This window comes from Dreissena polymorpha, chromosome 10, assembly GCF_020536995.1.
Source record: "Dreissena polymorpha isolate Duluth1 chromosome 10, UMN_Dpol_1.0, whole genome shotgun sequence".
NCBI lineage: Eukaryota > Metazoa > Mollusca > Bivalvia > Myida > Dreissenidae > Dreissena > Dreissena polymorpha.
In genome coordinates this window covers 87,323,666-87,348,985 of record NC_068364.1, presented here as the reverse complement: position 1 = coordinate 87,348,985, position 25,320 = coordinate 87,323,666, and the positions used below count along the sequence as shown (strand labels likewise).

The window sequence follows — 25,320 nt, the reverse complement described above, 5'->3', positions numbered from 1 at the left end:
TTAATCATAAGCTTATAATTCAGCCATACTATGCTTGTCTTTGAGGTCTGGGCAAGTTCATGTTTCTTCTTCTCTGTAGCCCTCTCGGGTTTGATATAAATCATATCATCTGCTAGCGTCATTTTGCCCACAGGAAGGGAAGAGTACAAATCCTTTGCATGATCCAGCATTATCTGAATGTCTGGATCTTCCTGTGTCATTTCGGCTGTAAGCTGGCTGTGTATGCACTTTTCAACAAGAAGATGGTCCCGTGAAGCCCTCTGAACAGTTTTTCGTGTCACAATATGCGCATTTTCTCTATAGACTGCCTCAAGTATGTTTTTGAAAGCGGTTTCTGCCATGAGGAATCCTTTGCCCCCTCCCCTCCCTGCAAGTTCATACGTTTATGAAACATCCCAAATTCTAATCAACACTTTGTGGCGCATCAGTGATGATTTCGGCAGCCTTCCAATACGAGGGTTGGTCAAACGTTACAATTGTGTGAAGGTTGTGGCAAGGTTGCAAACTAAGGCTTGACAGAATGCACGCTTTGTCCCCATTGTACATATTAATGATAGGCAAGAATTTGAATGACAATTGCAGCCAAGGGTACTGTATTTTCTGGTGCAAGATACGCATTATTCCCTGCAAATTCAGTGTTGCCTGAAGCTGAAAATATCGATCCTCTTGTCAAAATCCAAAAATCACGGCAGGTCCAAACTATGGCGTTTCACATAACAAGCATCACGTCAAACGTAATGGACTTGTGGTCCTTCGTATTGTGTCGTTTGATGCCATGTGAGATTTCTGTGTAACATACACTTAAACTATGTCTGACAATGGTAATGTGTTGTTTGCCCCTCGAAAACCTCGGTATAGACACCAAAATCATAAATTGTGAGTGGAAAGTTACAGAGTTATGATCATTAATATGTTTTGGTGGCCATCTTGGAGGCTGTTTTGGACGCCATGTTGGATTTGATTGTAATATAATAAACTTAAACTATGTCTGATGATCTTAATGTGTTCTTTGCCCCTTGAAACCTATGTATAGCCACCAAAATAATCAAATTTGGGTGGATATTTACATAGTTATGATCATTAATAGGGTTTGGCGGCTATTTTGGCGGCCATTTTAGACGCTATGCTGGATTTGTGTGTACTATTGTAAACTTAAAAAATGTCTGATGATCTTTATGTGTTATTTGTCCATACAACCTAGGTATAGACACCAAATTCATCAAATTTGTGTGGATAATTACATAGTTATGATCATTTATATGTTTTGGTGGCCATCTTGGTGGCCATTTTGGACGCCATGTTGGATTTGTGTGTAATATAATAAACTTAAACAATGTATGATGATCTTAATGTGTTTTTGCCCCTTGAAACCAATGCATAGCCACCAAAATATTCAAATTTGAGTGGATATTTACATAGTCATGATAATTTATAGGTTTTGATGGCCATCTTGGCGGCAATTTTGGACGCCATGTTGGATTTGTGTGTACTATTGTAAAATTAAACAATGCTTGATGATCTTTATGTGTTCTTTGCCCCTTGAAACTAATGTATAGACAGCACATTCATTAAATGTGATTGTATAGTTACATAGTTATGATCATTAATAAGTAATTGTCGGCCATCTTGGCGGCCATCTTGAAAAAAACTTTCCAGAGGTCCGATTGTGGTTAACTTTTGATATGTTTTTAAGGACCTTCTACCCTACCAGGATCAGTTAAAATACCCTTTGTAGCAATGTTTTGGTGGTTGAAGGTATTTTTTTCATATATTGACCCTACTAGTACTTCTTGCTAAAAAAAGTGTATTGGAGGCCATCTTTAAAAAAATGCCGCCAATTTGAATTTTCAAGTGGCTTACATGCTTTTTGAAGAAAGGGGTACCTAAAGGTAATTTATGCCAAGTTTCATGCATCAATAAGTGAAAGATTTTTTCAATAATCAGCGCAGCTAACTCTTTATAACTAACTTGACTCTGTTTTACCTGTCCTTTTTGTAAAATAAAAAGTTTTGACTTAAAAAAATATATACCATTAGCAGTTTAAATCACAGTGGGATAACAGCCCTGAGCTAAAAGCGGTCTAGAAAATTGCTTAAAAAGTCCCCAAATAGGCCAAAACAGATAATTTTGACAAGATTTAAAAATGTCCTTATTGTTTATCAAGTAGGAAGAATATAATTAGTTTGAGCATACATTAATTACCGGTAGTATAAAATTGCCAATGCTTTGTAATAAACTGAAATTATCAAATGAATTTTGTTTCCACATGCATGAAATCTAATGGAACCACAACTCAAATTGTCCCATTTTAGAGATATCTACATGCAGGCTGTTTTAACTTGGGGTTGTCTTCCTTCATGGTGCCTAGAAATAATGCTAAGAGTTTTGGATGTTTTATTTCTTACATTGGTAATTTAATGATTTAGCCATCTAAAAAAAGTTAAATATTTTTTAAATGCTCCCAAAATCATTATTTTGTCTATTCTGATGGGTGTATTGCAATTATCATTGTTTATTGCAGTAAAAGCTGACTTGAACCAATATTACATTTTTTTCTGGTTAAAATATTTGGGCTTATTCTTGGCCAAAAAGCTTAGCTTGATGACTATTAATGTCCATTTCAAACTCATCACTTAAATGAAAGCATGATTTCAGATGTTCTGATAAAAAATCATGTCTGAAGCAAGCACAAAAGCAGTGGGCGAGGACCCGGCCAAAACAGACAGGGACAATCTCGACAGGCTGCTCAAAATATTCAATGGGGGCACCGGAGTTAACCTGGGGGTAAGTCTTCCATAGAGTTTTATGTTTATACCAGATACAGGATTTCAACTTGCTTTTTGCCAGAATTTGAATCTTTGATTGGCCACAATGTAACCAGGCTTTATTAACTATTAACAATTTAATCGCAGAACTGTGTATTGATTGAAAATGAAATTTCCTTACATTTATTTATTTATTTATTTATTTATTGCAGCTCAGTAATGAGTATTGGTGATTTTTATGTATTAACTTATTCAGATAAAAGTTTATCGCTTATATTGCAAATGATCCCAGACATACTGGAACAGGTCTGGTAGTCACAATACTCCTCAGGGACTTTTTAACTTAGGTTGAACTTAAGTGAAGATTTCAGATAATATTTTTTTAATGAAATCCAATGTTTTCTGCTTAAAAAGGGTAACATTTTTATCAATTATTTTAGTATTATTTACTTGTTCAAAATAGGTTTATGTAAAAAGGCATATAAAGCCAGAAATAGCAAGTTTTCTGTATTTAAGGAATTTTTTTATGTTTCCCTTATGAGATTTGTGAATATGTGCCCCGTGTTTCATCTTAGGTATGCCCCTTCAAGGCTATCTTACAATTATTTGTTTATTGTTACTCATGAGTATATATATGTGTGCCATGTAAACAACTTGTTACTATCAGAGCCTATCCTAGGAAAGACTGGTACAGATTATATATATCTGTGCCATGTAAACAACTTGTTACTATCAGAGCCTATCCTAGGAAAGACTGGTACAGATTATATATATCTGTGCCATGTAAACAACTTGTTACTATCAGAGCCTATCCTAGGAAAGACTGGTACAGATTATATATATCTGTGCCATGTAAACAACTTGTTACTATCAGAGCCTATCCTAGGAAAGACTGGTACAGATTATATATATCTGTGCCATGTAAACAACTTGTTACTATCAGAGCCTATCCTAGGAAAGACTGGTACAGATTATATATATCTGTGCCATGTAAACAACTTGTTACTATCAGAGCCTATCCTAGGAAAGACTGGTACAGATTATATATATCTGTGCCATGTAAACAACTTGTTACTATCAGAGCCTATCCTAGGAAAGACTGGTACAGATTTTATATATCTGTGCCATGTAAACAACTTGTTACTATCAGAGCCTATCCTAGGAAAGACTGGTACAGATTTTATATATCTGTGCCATGTAAACAACTTGTTACTATCAGAGCCTATCCTAGGAAAGACTGGTACAGATTTTATATATCTGTGCCATGTAAACAACTTGTTACTATCAGAGCCTATCCTAGGAAAGACTGGTACAGATTATATATATCTGTGCCATGTAAACAACTTGTTACTATCAGAGCCTATCCTAGGAAAGACTGGTACAGATTTTATATATCTGTGCCATGTAAACAACTTGTTACTATCAGAGCCTATCCTAGGAAAGACTGGTACAGATTATATATATCTGTGCCATGTAAACAACTTGTTACTATCAGAGCCTATCCTAGGAAAGACTGGTACAGATTTTATATATCTGTGCCATGTAAACAACTTGTTACTATCAGAGCCTATCCTAGGAAAGACTGGTACAGATTATATATATCTGTGCCATGTAAACAACTTGTTACTATCAGAGCCTATCCTAGGAAAGACTGGTACAGATTATATATCTGTGCCATGTAAACAACTTGTTACTATCAGAGCCTATCCTAGGAAAGACTGGTACAGATTATATATATCTGTGCCATGTAAACAACTTGTTACTATCAGAGCCTATCCTAGGAAAGACTGGTACAGATTATATATATCTGTGCCATGTAAACAACTTGTTACTATCAGAGCCTATCCTAGGAAAGACTGGTACAGATTATATATATCTGTGCCATGTAAACAACTTGTTACTATCAGAGCCTATCCTAGGAAAGACTGGTACAGATTATATATATCTGTGCCATGTAAACAACTTGTTACTATCAGAGCCTATCCTAGGAAAGACTGGTACAGATTATATATATCTGTGCCATGTAAACAACTTGTTACTATCAGAGCCTATCCTAGGAAAGACTGGTACAGATTATATATATCTGTGCCATGTAAACAACTTGTTACTATCAGAGCCTATCCTAGGAAAGACTGGTACAGATTATATATATCTGTGCCATGTAAACAACTTGTTACTATCAGAGCCTATCCTAGGAAAGACTGGTACAGATTATATATATCTGTGCCATGTAAACAACTTGTTACTATCAGAGCCTATCCTAGGAAAGACTGGTACAGATTATATATATCTGTGCCATGTAAACAACTTGTTACTATCAGAGCCTATCCTAGGAAAGACTGGTACAGATTATATATATCTGTGCCATGTAAACAACTTGTTACTATCAGAGCCTATCCTAGGAAAGACTGGTACAGATTTTAAACTTTGATAAGCCTTCTTTAAAGGGCATAATGACAATATTTCCACCTTAATATAGACATCGATTAAAACATGCATATGCCCATTTTGAGGCAGATATTTAACTAATACAACAATGTTATATAGATGAATTTCTTAATAAAAAATATTAAACATGCAAAAAAGTATGTTTTTGATACAGGTCTTCAATTAGATTTATGCCTACACACATTTGCCTACTCAAATTAGAATTTCACTACAATTATGTCTCATAATCATTGGTCAGACTGTTTATTTTGAAAATATCTAGACAGAGTTTGACTTTATGCTGTATGCATCCAAAAACTAAATCACAACGTCAAATTTTCTAAAAAGCCTTGTTACCTCTTCAGAGGCCTTATTTATGACTCTGTCTTAATGAATCTTTGTTAAAATGTTTACCTTGACAATATGAAGGCAATGAGTGAATATGGGTCAAAAATTAAATCAGCAGGTCAAGTCTTCAATATATGGTGACTGCAAACTCAAGTGAGAGCTTAAGGCCAACATGGCCGTCTTTTTTGAAGATTGTTACGCCCCTCTCCAACAGTACCTATCTCCCAACCTCAAAGGTTAAGGCCACACTTAGAGGTCAAAAGTCAGACTTGACAATAAAACAGCTTCAACAATTACTGTCGCTTCCATAACTGTGTAATATATTGATGCATTAATAAACATTCATAAGATGACCTGACACAAGTAACACCCTTCTCCCTATCTCAAATGTCAAGGGCACACTTTATGGTCTAAGGTCAAATTTAGCCTTAAAACAGCTTGTCCGGACTGTAACTTTTTCATTGATCATGCACTTCTAAAATTACTTACAATTAAAGCAAACCATAAGGGGAGGACGTGTTGCCTTTATGGTATGTCTCCCTGCCTCAAGGGTCAAGGTCACACTTAGAGATCAAAAGTAAAAGTTAGCCATAAATCAGCTTTTTGTTTACATAAGTGGAATTTTTAGACAAAAGTGGACTGACTGTTGGCATCCATGTCATAAATACAAACCTTTTGGTATGCAAATTTAATACTACATAATGCAATTCATTTTTTAATGTTACACAGACATGAAAATTGGTAATGTGGCATGTAAATAATACTCCATTACTAACACTCCTTAATCGCTGGATGAACTGGTGCAGATTTTTAACTGTTTAATTCTTCCTGGCTGATATTTGTCTTGGTGACCTCATTAATATAGATAATTTGATTTGTGTCATGTTCCCACTTCATTGCTATCACTGCCTCATTACAGGACACACTGGTACAGGTGTTAAACTTTTCATGTGCCCCTTTAATGATATCTAAATACAATCATTTGTTTTGGGAAACACAGTCACGTTTATTTGAAATTTGTAAATATCTCATGTAGTTAATTCCACTCTGATAGACCCCTTGAAGGCTATGTGATGCATTTAATTGTATATGATAACACAGTCATGATACATTGATAATACGATAAGTTTAATGTAGATAGTTTTCATTGCCTATCACCACCTAACACAGGATATCCTGGTACAAGTTATCAAGGCTCAGTTCTCATTGCATATCATCTACAATCCAAGACATCCTGGTACAAGTTATGTTTCCATTGCCTTTCACTGCCGAACACGTCAGGACACCCTGGTACGAGTTATGTTCTCATTGCCTTTACCTGCCTCACACAGGACCCCCTGGTACGAGTTATAATCTCATTGCCTATCTCTGCCTAACACAGGACATCCTGGTACGAGTTATCAAGGCGCAGGCTAGGTATGATAGCACGCAGGAGACTGAGTATGAGAGGGAGCTAGTTGATATCATATTCGCAGCCATTGCAGGCTGGCGCATCCGTAGTATGCCTGACATGAGGATTAAATTGGAGGAAGGAAAGGTTTACAATCACAGCATGCACGTTGTTTCTTTGCGAGATTTTTTTAAATTTTTATCAAATTGGAAAAGGAAGGGTCTTTAATCACAGCCTGCACGTTATAACATGGCAAGATTTTGTATTTTGACCACTGCACTTTTTATGCAGGGTGATATTGAGTTATATGTGTTCAGGGTGGCTGATATTGAAAACATTGCACACACACAATATTTAAACGTTGGATTTTGAAAAAGTATGATTAAAAGGTGATCAGACATGCATAAATACTTAATTTGAATGAAAACTAAGTTGACAGCACTTCAATTTTTTTTAAATATATCCATGCTGTGTACAATCTGTACTTAAAAAGAACCTATTTACAGGTTTTCGCTTTAAGATATTTTTTAATCACATTGAAACCTATTTTGTACACAAATTAATGTATTCACCATGACCATACTTAGATTTTCATGCACATGTTTCAATGATACTGTAAGGTTGATGTCGGTGTGCAATAAAATTATGTACTTTTTCATTCATAATTAATGTGCAATTTTAATCAATTATAACCTATGGATGTCACATGTGAAACTGTTAAAGCATAACTTTTAAAAAAGCATGTACATTTTGTTTGTGATTTTTAAATGATCACATGATGAATTTTTTGTGTGAATGATGATAACACTTGTGGTTGCCTGGGAGGAGTTTAAAGTTGTCACCACATATCCCAGATCCATCTTTAGTAGATGACCTCAATAGATAGCAGGTTTACATTTGATTCACATCTTTGCAGTGTGAAAACGGGGCGTAATGCATACATGCCATAATTTTTCAGACCAATTCCGGGACATTGAGTTGAATTGTCCGGGACTTTTGCCGATTTTCCGGGACATGTATAAAATGTAGCGATATTTATAGACATATGCATTTTTGGTTCGTTTTTTTTTTGTTTCGCATCGTTAATTGCAAAAGTTCGAAAGCCTATCCGAAATACACTTGATCTATTAACGTCAAATTAAACATTACTACTTCCGTAACTAGATACAAGCCGCGTATTTTCAGTGTAAGCGTTCTAAACATGGATGGTGACGTCACTGCGTTATTGTTATTAAGACCGGTGTGTAACGCGTAGTTGTTGATACGCCTTTATTCATTTATAACATTTATATAATAAAAAATACAACAATACAGTACCGTTAGATCGTCAACTCAAATCAACTCACAATAGATACAACCAATCACAATAAAACAAATACAACAAAACAGTACCGGTAGATCGTCAACTTAAAATCCGGACAGTCACAGTGATGTTGGACTTCAAATGTGTGAACAACTATCCTTTGCCCTTACGCAGCGGGAAATAATGACGTAGTAGATTAAAGTCAATTAACAACCACATTAAACAATGCCGCCTTTTCAGTTTGACCGCGAACGTGAGACAATTGATATGATAACAGGACCCCTGTAAATTGATCGATTTTGACACGTAGCGTAGTTTGCCTATTCGGGTAGGCATTGTCATGGAGACGCTGCAGATATACACAGATTCGAGGTGCAGTTAAGCCTAAGATAAGGTACATGTATATATGGATTTTGTAAATTCCGGGACATTTGACAGATTTCCGGGACAGCGGGACAAGTTCTTCATTTCCGGGACTGTCCCGGACAATCCGGGACGTATGGCATGTATGCGTAATGCATAAAGTATCGTCCCAAGGTTGCTGCTGCAGTCGGCATACACTGATTGCTAACTTTCCACTTAAATGGAATTTTTGTTTAAAGGAAGTCTCTTTTAAATGACAATCCAGGATAGGGGCAAAGGGTAGTCCCTGGTTAGCCTGTTTGGACCGTACAGGCTAATATGGGATGACAGTTTATGCACATGCATTTAGCCCCCTTTTTCCAGAGCATTAGCCCTTTTAAGATACATGAGATTTATATACTCATAAAGTATGACTGATGGCAACATTTTCAGTCACCAGTCCGTTTACCAGAGCATGGCCGTGTAAGTGTTTCCACACCCAAAGCCAACAATTAGTGCTAGTTAGCCCTAGTCCATTATGGTCTTTAGCTAGATATATGCCAATATAGATACTATAGAAATGCACCTCTATAATAGTATTATATTTATAATTGTAGAATCAAAGTAGTAATTGTATCCAGGTCTAACGAAATGAGTTTGCTCATAATGAAAAATATGAATAGCTCAGTAAGTACAAAATAATAATGTCAAGATTATCAATAAACCAAATTTTTTTATTAGTGTTATTTAATAACATTAGAGAGTCCAAATGATTAAGGAATTTATTATAGCATGCTATTTTTGGACAAATTTATTGGCATTTAATCTAACACAAACATTTTAGTGTCACACTTACCGTACACTTACCATGTAATGGCTATAAACAATGGCCTTGGTTGTATAGTAGCATTTAATTGATTTATTAGTAGCCATGACGTTTTACATAAACTGTTAATAGGCCATGATAAATCCCAAGGTATTTAATTTATTCTAAAGTATTCAGGGTTATATAATTTACCGGTATATATTTTTGACCGAAGGTTGATGACAACGATGTAAGAAATGCTGTTTTCCATTCCTGTATGTTTTCATAACCCTCATTTCCTAGCATATTCACTTGTAACTGACTGATTAACCCTTTACCACTTAGATACGTATTTAAAGGCATTTGTACTAGTTCCTACTTAGACAGTTACATTTAATTGAAGGCCTTTCTTACTAGATCCAAGTCTTAAAGGTTTCAGTTCCAACCCTTGGATACTAATGAACAGCAAACAGCATAAAACCTGAACAGACTGCAAGTTACTCGCAGGCTGTTCTGGTTTTATCTTGTTTGCACATTGCCAATTTTACTTAGCTTCTAAGTTGGAATGGGTTAAATATGTTGTCACCCCCTCCTTTGTGCTTCCACCCCATGTTTTTTCCTGCAAAAGCCTTAATATAAAATTTAGAAGGAAGTTCATAGAATGCAGGTTAAAATTATTTCATGAGATATAAATTTAAATATTATTTGGTATAATTTTTATTTGAACAAAAGTTGTTGTCAACAGATAATGAGGTGCTCTTTTCTAAGGACCTGCAAACCTACCACAGTCATAAAAAGTCTGTCAAAATGTCTGTAATCCCAGTTTATCACCTTGTTGTGTGATGTCATGCTTTCCTGGTGGCTGAGTGTGCCAAACTAGCTTATTCTTTTACCACTTAAATACATATTTTTAAGCATTTGTAGTCCCTTAGAAAGTTATATTTAATTTAAAATCTTTCTTACTAGATTCAAGTTTTTAAGGCTTCAACTCCGAACCGTAGATTCTGATGAGCAGCAAACAGCATAAAACCTGAACAGACTGCAAGTTACTCGCAGGCTGTTCTGGTTTTATGCTGTTAGCACATAGCCATTTTCACTTTGCTTCATAGTGCTAAAGGGTTAATTATGACTGGAGATAATTTTATTGCATCAGCATGGTATATTCAAAGGACTACATCATGTATCAGATGGGTAAACATTTCACCTGCAGCTTATCTCATTTAATGGGTTACATAATAATGCTGGTATTTTAGTATATTTGTACATTGGGAAGTGGTGTGACCGTACTTTAAAATGAGTTGCGTTCTGAGAAAACTGGGCATAATGCATGTGCGTTAAGTGTCGTCCCAGATTAGCCTGTGCACAGGCTAAACAGGGAAGACACTTTCTGCTTGTATGACATTTGTCGTTTAAATGAAGACTCTTCTTAGCAAAATTCCAATTTAGGCCAAAAGTATCGTCCCTGATTAGCCTGTGCAGACTGCGCAGGCTAATCTGGGACGACACTTTACACACATGCATGATGCCCAGTTTTATCAGAACACGACGCAAATATAATTGAATTAATTTACTTACAAAACTGTAATACATTTGTATTTAGAAAAGTTTTAAAAGAAAATGTTGCTTTTCTGGGGATCCAACCAGTGACCTAATAAAGCAAAAGCTAACTTTCTACCACTATGCCAGGGAGGCTTATGAATCAGTAACATACTTAAACCCTAAGTCAGTAATACAGATTTTTGCCAAAATGTTATGAAAAATTGTTGCAAATGTTTTATTATGTTCAAGATTTTAATTGATGACTATCAATATACAAACATAATTATACTTTGTTATTTTTCTTAGTCCAGAGTGTTATAGTTGTTATGGTGACAACTAGTTGTTATAATGACAACTAGTTGTTATGGTGACAACTGCACAAAGTGATGTAATTTTGGAGCTTAACACACAAATTATACAAAGTTTTATTTTGAAATTTAACACTTATCTTAGTTTTCCTGCAATTTGCAGCATGTAAAATATGGAATGGGCGTATCTTTACTTTGGAACTAAATGTTTGCATTGATTACCTCCCTTGTTCATGCTGTTCCTCAATTAGACATATGAGTGCCTTGCAAACTTCTCTGAACAGTGTCTGAATATAATTATCTTTAAATAATTAAGTGTATCACAAAGATAAGCCTTTTAGTTGCTAAATAAATACACATATACTATCAGCAAGCCTTTTTTCTCTTTAAACAATTATGTTTGTTTCTGTTAACCTTTTATATGTGTTAAGCTGTATATTTATGCAATCCTCCACCCTGCTTCATGTTACATAATGGAAATTTCCCCCAGTGTTTGAATGGCTCTTATGGACTGTTTATTGCACTTGATAATAACCTCACCCATTTTATATTGCTTTATCTTTATAGCAAAGATGGTCACTCTTTTTAATTATTGCCTATTGTTTTATTTAGAGCAAATACAAAATCTGACCATGTTATGATTATGTTGTGTCTTGTAACAGGGACACGTAATAATGCTGAAGTTGTTATAAATCTTTAATTTAAAGCAAATCTGGACCTTTGATTACACTTATTTAATGTTTGTTTATTATTTATTGAAATGATAACATATTTTGTAAGTGACGTGTCTTCTGTAGTGTTTCCTTTCAAGGAATAATTTCAGTTGTAAATCTTCAATGACTTACTTTTGTAGGCTGAGGCCAACATAAAAAGAGTATGCTTTATCACAAATGGGCCTTGCTCTGTGAAAAGGGCGTTTAATGCATGGGCGTTAAGTGTCAACCCAAATTTCTGGGACGACACTTTAGGCACATGCAATAAATCCCTTTTTCACAGAGCACGACCCAAATGCTTTACAATATTATTACAATGTATGTGAAATAATTAAAACATTGTGACACATGTGCTCTTGTATATCATCTTATATATGCAAATATTATTTTTTAAAGTCATAAGTGTAGAACAACTTATTAACAATACAAAAAGTCTTTCCAGACTTAAGTTCAGCATACTGGTAAAATTAAGTTTTAATTTCAATTGATAAAATGTTTCTCTGGGCTCATAATTGAATCCCAAGAACCTTTTACCACTTAGAAACAAAGTGAAAATGGCTATGTGCAAATATCATAAAACAAGAGCAGCCTTTGAGTAACTCACAGTCTGTTCAGTTTGTATACTGTTTGCTGCTCATTAGTATCTAAGGCTTGGAAATGAAGCCTTTAAAACTTGAATCTAGTAAGAAAGGTCTTATATTAAATATAACTTTCTATTAAGGGACTACAAATGCGTCAAATATGTATCTAAATGGTAAAGGGTTAATGAGCTGTAATAATAATATTTATTTATTTAATTGGGTATTTCTACAAGCAATAAAACAGCCATACATTTTTCTTAATTGTATATTAATATAATTACATGTTTTAATTAGATTTTTGATGCACCATTAATATTGTTTGTATTTTCTGGTACAGTAAACTGTTCATACATTTGTGCAGGAACTATGAATATTTTATCAACAAGACCCCATTATACAAAAGTTTTTCAATAACCTAATAAATAATATTCCTTGTTCTTATTTGTGTTTACTTTGTTTTCCTCTGTATAAATCATTATTTAACTGTTGTTTGAAAATCACTCATTTAAAGACTGTGAGAACATTTTCAAGCCTCTCACTGAGTTATTGGTACAAGTATTTGAATAATTTTTATTTTATGTTTGGAAAACATTATGCAAGGGTTCTAGGTAAGGAATTTTCCTGATATCTTTATACACAAATATAAATATACACTTAGTCACCAGTTAAAGCGAGATTATACGATTTTTTTTTATGTGTGTTAAATTGTAATATATTGATAAAATATGTTACAACAACACAAAATAGGCAATAAAAATTATAGATTGAAGACAAATTTCATAAAATGCAGCAAAGACAAATTAGCGACCCGAGCCGATTGTGACGAAGATATTTCGTACATATTTTCCTACAATAGCTAAAGCATTCGTCTTTTTATTAGGATCAGAGTTAGTGTTCATGTGTCATATGAATATATATGGCTGCAGGAATTTAAAATAACAGTTAAACTAAATTTAGATTCACATCGTACATGCATGATATACATGCTGGCGAATTCGACTGTACAGACATTTTCTAATACAGAATTAAATACCTGGCTTATTTCGCATTTTTGGACACATGTTCTTCTTAACTTTTATTTTAATTTATATTGAAATATATACATGTGTATATATAAAGTTTTTTACACATTTATATAAATTCATAAATATTTGACAAAATGGTATAACCTCGCTTTAAATTATAACATGTACTTATGTGTTTGATGATTACATTTCTAATATTATTATTTGTACCAAATATGATTCATTTAGCAATTTCTATTCTATAAAAAAAGTTGCTTCTTGAATGAAATTATTTTATCTTTATTAAACCTTAATATTAACAACGCTATATGACCACTCTTGATAATGGAAATTCTAACAAAAGTTTTATAAAATACACAAACAATAAAATGAGATTTTAGTGTTTTATTTTATTTACACTAAGGTGACGTTTAACATCGCTGTCTTTATGACGACCTAATTCTGTGGAAAAAGGCTTGCTAGCAGATTTATTTGTTATTTCTTTTTATCAAATACCTAATAGGATATTTTACAGCGTTTTTATGGTATCATAAAACAAATGTTTTTGGTAGAGGGAATTTCCATAATGAAATTCCATTCGCAGTTGATAGGTATTTGATATTCCAACGACATATTCATTAAAGGGGATTACATTTTTTTAATTTTATATTAACTGGTTATCATAATACAATTGTTGTCAAATGTTCGTTACTTTTAGAAAGTCTTAAAGAGGGGCCTGTTTTTGTTATTTGTATCAGTTATCTCGATAACACCCGTTGGATGCTTGTTCACTTCTTACACTTTTCAACATGTGCGTTTTGACATTTAACTCTCAATTTAATGTGAATGGATTGTGTTTGTTATAAACTTGAAATTTAAAAAGCAATAACTCAATTTTGAGAAATTGGTTGTGTCTAAGGTTTTGCTATAGCGAACAACTGCAGTGCCTTCAGTGCTTTGATTCCCTATTTCAGCGGAGGGTCACTATTAACGACACAAAACCTCTGTCCTCCACGTTGTTACCACAGCGGGTGAAGACATTCTACATGGACCCACGAATAGACATGCTGACCCGCAGAGGTAGGTCGGGCTCTGGTCAGTTCGCCTTCTTTTGAGGAGAGACCATACAAATTTGTAAAAATAAATAAATATATGGAATTAAAAAATGTTTTCGCAATTGATGCGTAAAGAACACACAAAGAATTAGAATCATATTCATGCAAGGATAAAATTCGGAAATATATATCCAGTTATATTAAATAATGCACAAACCATATTAACATAATTCATACAAATTAAAAAAAATTCAATGACATAACTTTCCCTTTTTTATGGAATTGTTTAGCTTAAAGGTAGTCTCTTTGAAACAAAAATCCAGTCCAGGTTGAAAGAGATGTCCCAGATAAGCCTGTACGTACTATTGAGCTTAACCCTTTGCATGCTGGGAAATTTGTCGTCTGCTAAAATGTTGTCTGCTGAATTTCTAAAATTAGCATTTTCTTCGATTTGTTTCAAAGAATATTATCAGAATAGCAAACAGTTTGGATCCTGATGAGACGCCACGTTCTGTGGCGTCTCATCTGGATCCAAACTGTTTGCAAAGGCCTTCAAAGTTCGGTTCCTGCACTGAAAGGGTTAACCTGGGACGAGACTTTATGGACATGCATGAAACCCTGTTTTCCCAGAGGCCAACTCATATATTTTCTTTCAGTGCCATCCCGGCAATCATTTGGCCACTGTAAGACTTTACATCATCCCTTGTCCAAACAAAATTAACACTCATGTTGTTATGTAACAGTTTGTATAAATATATATTGGTCAAGGGCCAATTATAGCTTAAGAGGACCAATAACCGAAGAGCCTGTATAATTTAACTGAAACGAGATGTGTTTGTGAAGCACTATGTCCCCCCATATATTTGACCTTTGACCTTGAAGGATGACCTTGACCTTTCACCACTCAAAATGTGCAGCTCAAAGAGATACACATGCATGCCAAATTTGAAGTTGCTATCTTCAATATTGCAAAAGTTACGGCAAATGTTAAAGTTTGATGTAAACAAACAAACGGACAAATGAAAAAGCCTACAAACAGACAGGGCAAAAACAATATGTTCCCCAGTATTGACAAATTCTGTCTAGCCTGATGAAAATGCAATTTACACATTAATGTGAGGTCTGTTAATTTCTTACTGTTTCTTATAAGTATAAGTAAATAAAAATACAGCATTTACTTGCTTTTTGTTATAAGAACTACACCTCCAGACAGTAAATTCTGTTTTCATACTTTCACTTTTAAAATATTTATGCTGAAATTCTGTCCAGAACATATCTTGACTAAATATTTGAGTTAACAAGACAAAACTTAATTGGTAAAAAGCTTGCTCTGTTTTGAATCCAGTTCTTAAAACTAAACTGCCTATGCCCTCAGACAACGTGGCATGCATGGGGTATTTCTGGCATGACAGTGACTCATCTAGTTACCATTGTTCTTAAATGTTATTCCAATGTGTGCTGTTAGTATGTTTTTTTTGTAGATGTTTATTTTTTCCCATACCTTTCCCCATGCAGCTGCTATTATAACACTGTTGATGGAATCTTAGCTGCCTTTAGTGCCATGATTTTAAGAAATATAATTATGTGACACCCTTTTCCGGTCTAGTAATTACTAACATTCAATACCCACAATTTGTATACTAATTATTTCAAATTAAGGCCTGTTTCAACAAAAAGATGGTTATTCATTCTCAATGGTTTGCAAAAAGAAGAGGGTTAGCTATAAGTACCGGTAGTAGGGTTAGCAATGAGAAGTTGGGTAAGCAATAAAAAATAGGATCAGCAGTAAGTATGAGGGTTAGGAGTGAGTAGTAAGGTTAGCAATAACTAGTAGGGTTAACAATAAGTAGAAGGATTAGCATTAAGTAGTAGCGTTTTTTGGGTGTCAAAGTGTTTATTGACCCGACTATAGACGTGTTAGCAATATGAAGTAGGGTTAGCAGTGAAATGTAGGGTTAGGAGTGAGAAGTAGGGTTAACAGTCAGTAGTAGGGTTTGCAATAAGTAAAAGGGTTAACAATAAGTAGTAGGACTAGCACTAAGTTCTGGTAAGGTTTGCAATAAGTAAAAGGGTTAACAATAAGTAGTAAGATTAGCACTAAGTAGAGGTAGTGTTTGCAATAAGTAAAAGGGTTAACAATAAGTAGTAGGATTAGCACTAAGTAGTGGTAGGGTTTGCAATAAGTAAAAGGGTAAACAATAAGTGGTAGGATTAGCACTAAGTAGTGGTAGGGTTTGCAATAAGTAAAAGGGTAAACAATAAGTGGTAGGATTAGCACTAAGTAGTGGTAGGGTTTGCAATAAGTAAAAGGGTAAACAATAAGTAGTAGGATTAACACTAAGTAGTGGTAAGGTTTGCAATAAGTAAAAGGGTAAACAATAAGTGGTAGGATTACCACTAAGTTGAAGTAGGGTTTGCAAAAAGTAGAACTTGAAGAATTAGCAGTAAGAAGTTGGGTTTTTGCAATTGTTAGTAGGATTTCAAATTAGTTGTAGGGTTTGCAATCAGTTGTTGGGTTGATTTCCAATGAGAAGAAGGTTTAGCAATGTTTTGAAGGGTAAACAATTTGTAATAGGGTTTGCAAAGAATAGTCGGCTGTGCAATGAGTATTAGGTTAAGCAGTAAGTAATAGGGTGAACAATGAGTAGTACGTAGTGTTTACAATAGTAATAGGGTTTGCAATCAGACATATAGTTTTTAATAAGTTATTAGGTTTGTAACAAAGTTGTAGGTTTAGTTATTCACTGTTTTGTTTGTGATAAGTATAAGGATTTTTAATAATTAGTAAGTAAGCTGTAAGAAGTTTTCAGGCAAACTTATTATGCCCCCCTTCGAAGAAGAGGGGGTATATTGCTTTGCACATGTCGGTCGGTCTGTCAGTCGGTCAGTCCACCAGATAGTTTCCGGATGATAACTCAAGAATGCTTTGGGCTAGGATCATGAAACTTCATAGGTACATTGATCATGACTCATAGATGACCCCTATTGATTTACAGGTTACTAGGTCAAAGGTCAAGGTCACGGTGACCCGAAATAGTAAAATGGTTTCCGGATGATAACTCAAGAACGCTTAGGCCTAGGATCATGAAACTTGATAAGTAGATTGATCATGACTCGCAGTTGACCCCTATTGATTTTCAGGTCACTAGGTCAAAGGTCAAGGTCACAGTGACCCAAAATAGTAAAATGGTTTCCGGATGATAACTCAAGAACGCTTATGCCTAGGATCATGAAACTTGATAGGTAGATTGATCATGACTTGCAGATGACCCCTATTGATTTACAGGTCACTTGGTCAAAGGTCAAGGTCACAGTGACCCGAAATAGTAAAATGGTTTCCGGATGATAACTCAAGAACGCTTATGCCTAGGATCATGAAACTTGATAGGTAGATTCATAATGGCTGGCAGATGACCCCTATTGATTTTCAGGTCACTAGGTCAAAGGTCAAGGTCATGGTGACCTGAAATAGTAATATGGTTTCCGGATGATAACTCAAGAACGCTTATGCCTAGGATCATGAAACTTCATAGGAACATTGATCATGACTCGCAGATGACCCCTATTGATTTTCAGGTCAAAGGTCAAAGGTCACGGTGACCCAAAATAGTAGAATGGTTTCCGGATGATAACTCAAGAACGCTTATGCCTAGGATCATGAAACTTCATAGGAACATAGATCATGACTCGCAGATGACCCCTGTTGATTTTCAGGTCACTAGGTCAAAGGTCAAAGGTCAAGGTCACGGTGACCCGAAATAGTAAAATGGTTTCCGGATGATAACTCAAGAACGCTTATGCCTAGGATCATGAAACTTGATAGGTAGATTGATCATGACTCGCAGTTGACCTATTGATATTCAGATCACTATATCAAAGGTCAAGGTCACGGTGACCCGAAATAGTAAAATGGTTTCCGGATGATAACTCAAGAATGCTAATGGCTACGATCATGAAACTTCATAGGTACATTGATCATGACTCGCATATGACCCCTATTGATTTTCAGGTCACTAGGTCAAAGGTCAAGTTCACGGTGACCCAAAATAGTAAAATGGTTTCCGGATGATAACTGAAGAACGCTTATTCCTAGGATCATGAAACTTGATAGGTAGATTGATCATGACTCGCAGATGACCCCTATTGATTTTCAGGTCACTAGGTCAAAGGTCTAGGTCACAGTGACCCGAAATAGTAAAATGGTTTCCGGATGATAACTGAAGAACGCTTATGGCTAGGATCATGAAACTTCAAAGGTACATTGATCATGACTGGCAGATGACCTCTATTGATTTTCAGGTCACTAGGTCAAAGGTCAAGGTCACAGTGACAAAAAACATATTCACACAATGGCTGTCACTACAATGGAGAGCCCATATGGGGAGCATGCATGTTTTACAAACATCCCTTGTTATTATTATCTTCCGAGATATGAAAAAAAGTGATAATATAAATAAGTTGTTTGATTCGGCATACAGAAGATGGCAATACAGAAATTAAATTGCTTAAAACAAAGAAGTTTGTCTTGTAGTTTTTGTATACCTTGTTTCTCTTTCTCACCAACATACTTTCTATGCTCTCAGCATTTGTTTGAATGATTTTCAATATTGCAATAGAATTTGGCCAAAACCTTCTTTCAGACACTGTCATTATACCCAATGTGCCAACCAAGTCTGCGCGGGCAAGGTCAATGATTGGTGGAACTCCCATCACCAAGGAAACAGCAATAGTACGTCACATGACAAACTTCTTCATTTTAGCTCCCTAGAGTTCATAGTACTCATGGGGAGCTTTTAGGATGCCATTGTGTCCGTCATCCATCAGTGCATTAGGTGCACTAGGTCCGTCTGTTTATTTTTTTCTATCTTTATTAACCTTTGAACAATTTGTTTTTCAAAGAAAAAATCAAATACCTCTAAAACCACAAGGGTAAGGGCTTAAATATCTTGTGTGTAAGATTTTCTGGCGGTGCTTAACTAGTTCGTTCAACTCATGCCCTTAGGCTCATATATGGCCATGTTCCAGGGTCCCATGATTTATATAGAATTATATAGTGAATAAGGCCATTCATTTGTTTTTTTTTGTTTACAATAATTTTAGGTTGAGGTAGGCCATAGGAGGAGGGAATAAAAATAAAATAAAAAATACAACATTTATTTTTTTCATCAGATGTCTGAATATGTATTTACCAACAGATTTGTTATACTAAAAACACTAACAGACATAGTATTGTTGACTTTAAGAAAAAAGAGTTTCCTTTATGTATTCAGTAAACCAATTTTGCAATATCTACTGCTCAACTACATTTATAGTTCATTCTTGTCCTATTGTAAGAAAAAAAGTTAAAAAACACATTAAAGCTCTGTAATGATGTTTCAATACACCATCATATCTGATTGGAAACCTTTAAATTATAAGAAATACTGAGAGTTATCAAAATAAAACCTATCAAAGTCTTAAATGGCAAATATTTGCAGATATGATTAAAGCAATAACACATATTTAAAAAATGATTTTTCTAAACATATTCTGAAGGTTTTAAAAAGTGTTCATTTGTGTTTATCATTTGATAATTGCACTATATTTTTCGTGAAGAAGGATATTTTTCAAATATTTGAAAAATTTACTTGAAGGCACTAATTTTCCTCATTAGGCACTACGCAAGATAACGCTGGGAAGCACCATCCACTCATTCAGCCGTGACTGGCGCAAGGCTGCCCTGATCTTCCAGGATGAGTCCACTAAATACCCTTTCGGTCTTCAAACACACAGGGTGAGTACATCTTTGTGCTTTTCATGCCCTCCACATGTGAAGATTGTCCTGTCCTATGATTCAACCTTTAAGACTCAGATACTCATTTTGACTTGTTTGTAGTTTTTGCAACTTTTGTATCAAAATGTTGAATCACTTACCTTAAAATATTTAAACATGATTGACATATTTTGAAATGTTTATTGAAACAGGAAGCATTAAATTCAGTATAATACCTTTCAACATGACAGCAAATTCTTACAGAATGGTGCCAGAGCGTTTATCCTGTGTTTCCAAGGTTACCTTCTAAAGCACCTGCTTTTTGGACGCCAGTACGCCTCTAGTCTAGCCACCAGAAAGTAGGTATTGAGCAAGGGCTGGGCCAGAAACTGTTACGTTTTCTTGATTTTTAGCTCGGCTGTTTTCGGAGAAAACCCGAGGTATTGTCAAAGCCAGCTCGTCGTGTCCGCCGTCCGTGTCAAGGTTTGTAAAGGTTTTGAACATTGGCTCTAAAATGAAAGTGCTTCAACCTACACTTTTTAAACTTCATATGTAGATGCACCTTGATGAGTTCTACACGCCAAACCCATTTTGGGGTCACTAGGTCAAAGGCCAAGGTCACTGTGACCTCTAAAACAAACAAAAAAACAAAAATATTCTGTCAAGCTTTCATTTATTCAAAACTGCACCCGCAGCCGAGCAATTGTCCTGCGATTTGCAATGTGTGTTGTACACTTATAGCTTGTTACCACTTTAGAGGCCACATTTTTCATCTTAACTTTATGAAAGGTGGTCAAAATGTTTATCTGGACAATATCTAGGCGCATTTCCAATCTGGATCACATGTGTAGAAAAACTAGGTCACCAGGACCTAGAAAAACCTTGTTACCACTTGAGAGAGATTTATGACTTAATCTCAATAAAATCTTTATCTTAATGAAATTTGGTCAGAATGTTTATCTTGACATTTTCTATGCTGAATTAGAAACTGGCTCCTAAGCTTAAAAAAAAACTAGGTCGCCAGGTCAATAATTAGAAAAAACTTGTTCCCACTTCATCTGCATTGTTTATGACTAATTTCTTTATGAAATTTGGTGTCAGAAAGTTTATCTTGACAATACTTTTCCCAAGACCATAAATGGATTACTATGTTTTTACGGCATGAGTAATTTCCTCTTGCTCAAGGTCATATTTAAAGGTAAAATGTTTGGCCTTTTTCCGTTTTTGGTGCATACCTCTTTTACCCATTTAAGAATTGTCATTTAACCTTCTCAGAACAGATTATTTTCTTGGGGTCTCATGTGAGCAAATTTAGCCCTCTTGTTGTTGATAATTTAGTAAAGAAGGAAATACAATCACACAAATTGGGGTAAACATTATGTTTTTAAATGTGTCTTTTAAAATTTTGCTTAGTATTTCCAAAAGAGTGTATGGTATTTAATTATCTTCATTGTTTTCAAATTGCATTTGCATACTTCATTACATAGTCAATATTCACTGTACTAAATATGTGTTTGTGAAACTCTCTTCTCAGAAAATGTTAAATCAATAACCATTCAGATACGCACTTTGACAAATGTGCAGTCCCTTACAACATCCAATTCAATTACAAACCTTTCAAAATACATTCAATTTTTAAAGTCTTCATTTCCAACCATAAGATACTGATAAGCAGCAATCATCATAAAACCTGAACAGACTGCTAGTGGCTCACAGGCTATTCTGGTTTTATGATGATAGCGTATAGCCATTATCCCCTTTCCTTCTTCTTGAACAATATTTAAGTAAAATCTGCCCCTTTTGTAGTGCCTTAAAGCCATCAGATTTTGAGCGCCGTAAAGCGCTGTGTTCTGCCATCTGTGAGATACTGTGGCAGGCTGGTTGCCAGTCTAGGTGCAGCCTGTGTCTGCTGCAAGACTCCGCCTTTTTTGACACAGATTACACCTACCGTAAAGATGGGCTTACAGAAATGGTATGTTTATAGTGCTCTGTTGCCATGACAGAGCTCACAAAAATGGTATGAAGTATGGTGTGGTGTACTCTTGTATGGTCTCAAGCAATGGTATTAGTTATAGTGCTGTTCAACCTTGTATGAGCTCACTAAAATGGTTTGCCAAACCCAGAAATGGTATGTCTATCAGTATTGTGTAACCTTGTATAGTCTCACCGAAATGATATGTCATATAGTACTGTGTAACCTTGTTCAGTTTCACAGAAATAATATGCTTTATTGTGTTCTGTAACCTTGTAAAAATGGCCATAAATGAGCTTGTCTGGGCCATAACTATGTCGTTCATTGTGAGATTTTAAAATCATTTGGCACATTTGTACACCATCATTGGACAGTGTGTTGCGCGAAATAATTACGTCGATATCTCCAAGGTCAAGGTCACACTTTGAGTTCAAAGGTAAAAAATGGCAATAAATGAGCTTGTCCGGGCCATAACTATGTCGTTCATTGTGGGATTTTCAAATCATTTGGCACATTTGTTCATCATCATGGGACGGTGTGTTGCGCGAAAGAATTACGTCCTTATCTGCAATGTCAAGGTCACACTGAGTTCAAAGGTCAAAAATTGCCATAAATGAGCATGTCCGAGCCATAACTATGTCGTTCATTGTGAGATTTTAAAATTATTTGTTCACCATCATTGGACGGTGTGTCGCACGAAAGAATTACGTCAATATCTCCAATGTCAAGGTCACACTTTGAGTTCAAAGGTCAAAAATGGCCATAAATGATAATGGCATAATAATTCTTAAAAATCGCCATAAATTAGATTCTCTTGTTTTGTGAAGACAGCATGCAAAATAGTCTGTGTCAATGCATCATGTGGGGGTATAGGTCACGTCTGTGACAAAGCTCTAGTTCTTAGTGGTCTTACAGAAATGGTATACCTTATTGTGTATTTTAACTTTGTATGGTCTCACAGAAATTGTATGTCTAATAGTGCTGTGTGACCGTGGTGACCTTGTATGGTTTCACAGAAATGCAAATGGTATTTCTAACAGCGCTGCTTAGCCCTTTTTGGTTATACAGAAATAGTAGGTCCCATAGTGAAACTTAAGCTTGAGTGGGCTCACAGAAATGTTATATGTCACAATGGCTCATTGGTTCTTTGTCGACATAAAATGGCCCACAAGTCACCCAGGGGTGACTAGAAGCCGATTCTTGTCACCCTAGGGTGACTTCAAGCCAATTCATGTCACTCTGGGGTGACAAATAGCCGATTCTATTCACCTTGAGGTGACTAGCGTCGGCATGAAGTCACCCCAGGGTGACTTGAATCGGCTTCTAGTCACCCCTGGTGACTTCAAGCCATTTCAGGTCGACAATTACCCAATGAGCGTTACTAATGATAGTTGAACAAGAATACAATTTTTAGCATATTAATAAGCATAAAATTAAGCGTTAAAGCATAAGTCTTAGTAGCTTTACAAATGTTTCCAACTTTTTGCTTGGGTGCCTCCTAATTTTCCCTGTGCTTATGAAGGTTTTCATTCCTCAATTTTGTTTCTACACTTGTATGTGATTTTGAGGTTTGATATAATATCCTAATCCATACCATGGTCTCCATCATTTGTTTCCACAGATTAACCTGTATGAGTTCAAGAAGTATGTGGACCTGGAGATGTTTGTGAAGAGACACCTCAGTCACGTAAGGAACTCATAAACTGTCTCAGTATTCACTCAGAGACAACTCAGTCACATAAAGAACTCATAAACTGTCTCAGTATTCACTCAGAGACAACTCTGTCACGTAAGGAACTCATAAACTGTCTCAGTATTCACTCAGAGACAACTCAGTCACATAAGGAACTCATTAACTGTCTCAGTATTCACTTTGATTGATTTGCTCTTGGAAAAAGGGATTTAATGCATGTTCGTTGTCTGCAGAGGCTAATCAGGGACAACACTTTCCACCTAAACTGGATTTTTGCTAAGAAGAGACTGCCTTTATAAAAGAAATACCGTAACAGCGGAAAGTGTAGTCCTTTATTAGCCTGTGCAGACTGCACAGGCTAATCTAGGACAACACTTTACATACATGCATTAAGACATGCTTTCTCAGAGGCGATTCAAAATAATTTGAATCCACCACTACCCAGGTCAGTTTGCAATCATAGTGAACAGGTGAAATTTCCATCCGACCTGAGACAGTTTTAATTAACTGTCATAATTGAGTAACGACTCTAAAAAATCAAAGCTAATGAATTACAGATCGTAACTTACTTACAGTTATTATTGTTAGTTTCTGGACTCTTAAGGTATTTTGCTGTTCCAATTACTGTTTCTCTTCTGATTTTTAGTTTGAGCATGAAAACTCCAATGGCTGCATCACACTCCTCTACAGCATCATCCTATCAAGGACCATACCAAAGTAAGGGCACTGTGTGAATGAAGTGTCACTGCATTGCAATGAAACTTCCGCTGTTTAAACTTAGCTTGATTTAAGCATAGCATGGAAATGGTTGTTAAGGGAAGAACAATGACATCATTATGTTGTTCTCTCGACGTCTTTTGATGTTTTAATATTCAAGCACCTTCAGCCGTTTTCGTTTCTTTGTTTGCAAGGAAAGGACCTTATCTTTTTCAGTAAATGATGGATCATAGAATATTAAGTACATTTTAAACACAGATAAGTTTATGAAAACATGAAAAGGCTGGTGGTTTAGGTTTGCTAAGCCTTGCGAAATAAACAATCTGTATTAAATACTAACCCTGTATTCTTTTAATACCACAAAAGAAAGTAGATGGGATATTCTTGATTCACCACGGATGCTATTTGTTCATTGTTTGTCTTAAATTCTTTTGATCCGTCCATCTGTGTGTCTTTCACACACTTATTGGACGAAGTTCCTGTTCTGCCTTCACTGGTTCCTGTTCTGCCTTCACTGGTTCCTGTTCTGCCTTCACTGGTTCCTGTTCTGCCTTCACTGGTTCCTGTTCTGCCTTCACTGGTTCCTGTTCTGCCTTCACTGGTTCC

At 35.4% G+C, this 25,320-nt stretch overlaps 2 protein-coding genes across 2 annotated transcripts in view; one reads left to right on the top strand and one right to left on the bottom strand.

Moving 5' to 3' along the window:
- LOC127849305 (uncharacterized) overlaps positions 1-25,320 on the bottom strand; it is a 228,175-nt gene that overhangs the window by 28,183 nt on the left and 174,672 nt on the right. The window lies entirely within an intron of this gene.
- Positions 1-25,320, top strand: part of LOC127847566 (inactive ubiquitin carboxyl-terminal hydrolase MINDY-4B-like) — a 50,739-nt gene that overhangs the window by 16,564 nt on the left and 8,855 nt on the right. The window contains exons 2-10 of the mRNA XM_052379576.1: positions 2,656-2,784; positions 6,922-7,077; positions 14,500-14,605; positions 19,221-19,309; positions 20,234-20,353; positions 20,597-20,691; positions 22,139-22,304; positions 23,926-23,991; positions 24,644-24,714. Coding sequence (XP_052235536.1) covers positions 2,674-2,784; positions 6,922-7,077; positions 14,500-14,605; positions 19,221-19,309; positions 20,234-20,353; positions 20,597-20,691; positions 22,139-22,304; positions 23,926-23,991; positions 24,644-24,714 — 980 coding nt within the window. The 5' untranslated portion in view covers positions 2,656-2,673. The remainder of the gene's footprint in view (positions 1-2,655; positions 2,785-6,921; positions 7,078-14,499; positions 14,606-19,220; positions 19,310-20,233; positions 20,354-20,596; positions 20,692-22,138; positions 22,305-23,925; positions 23,992-24,643; positions 24,715-25,320) is intronic.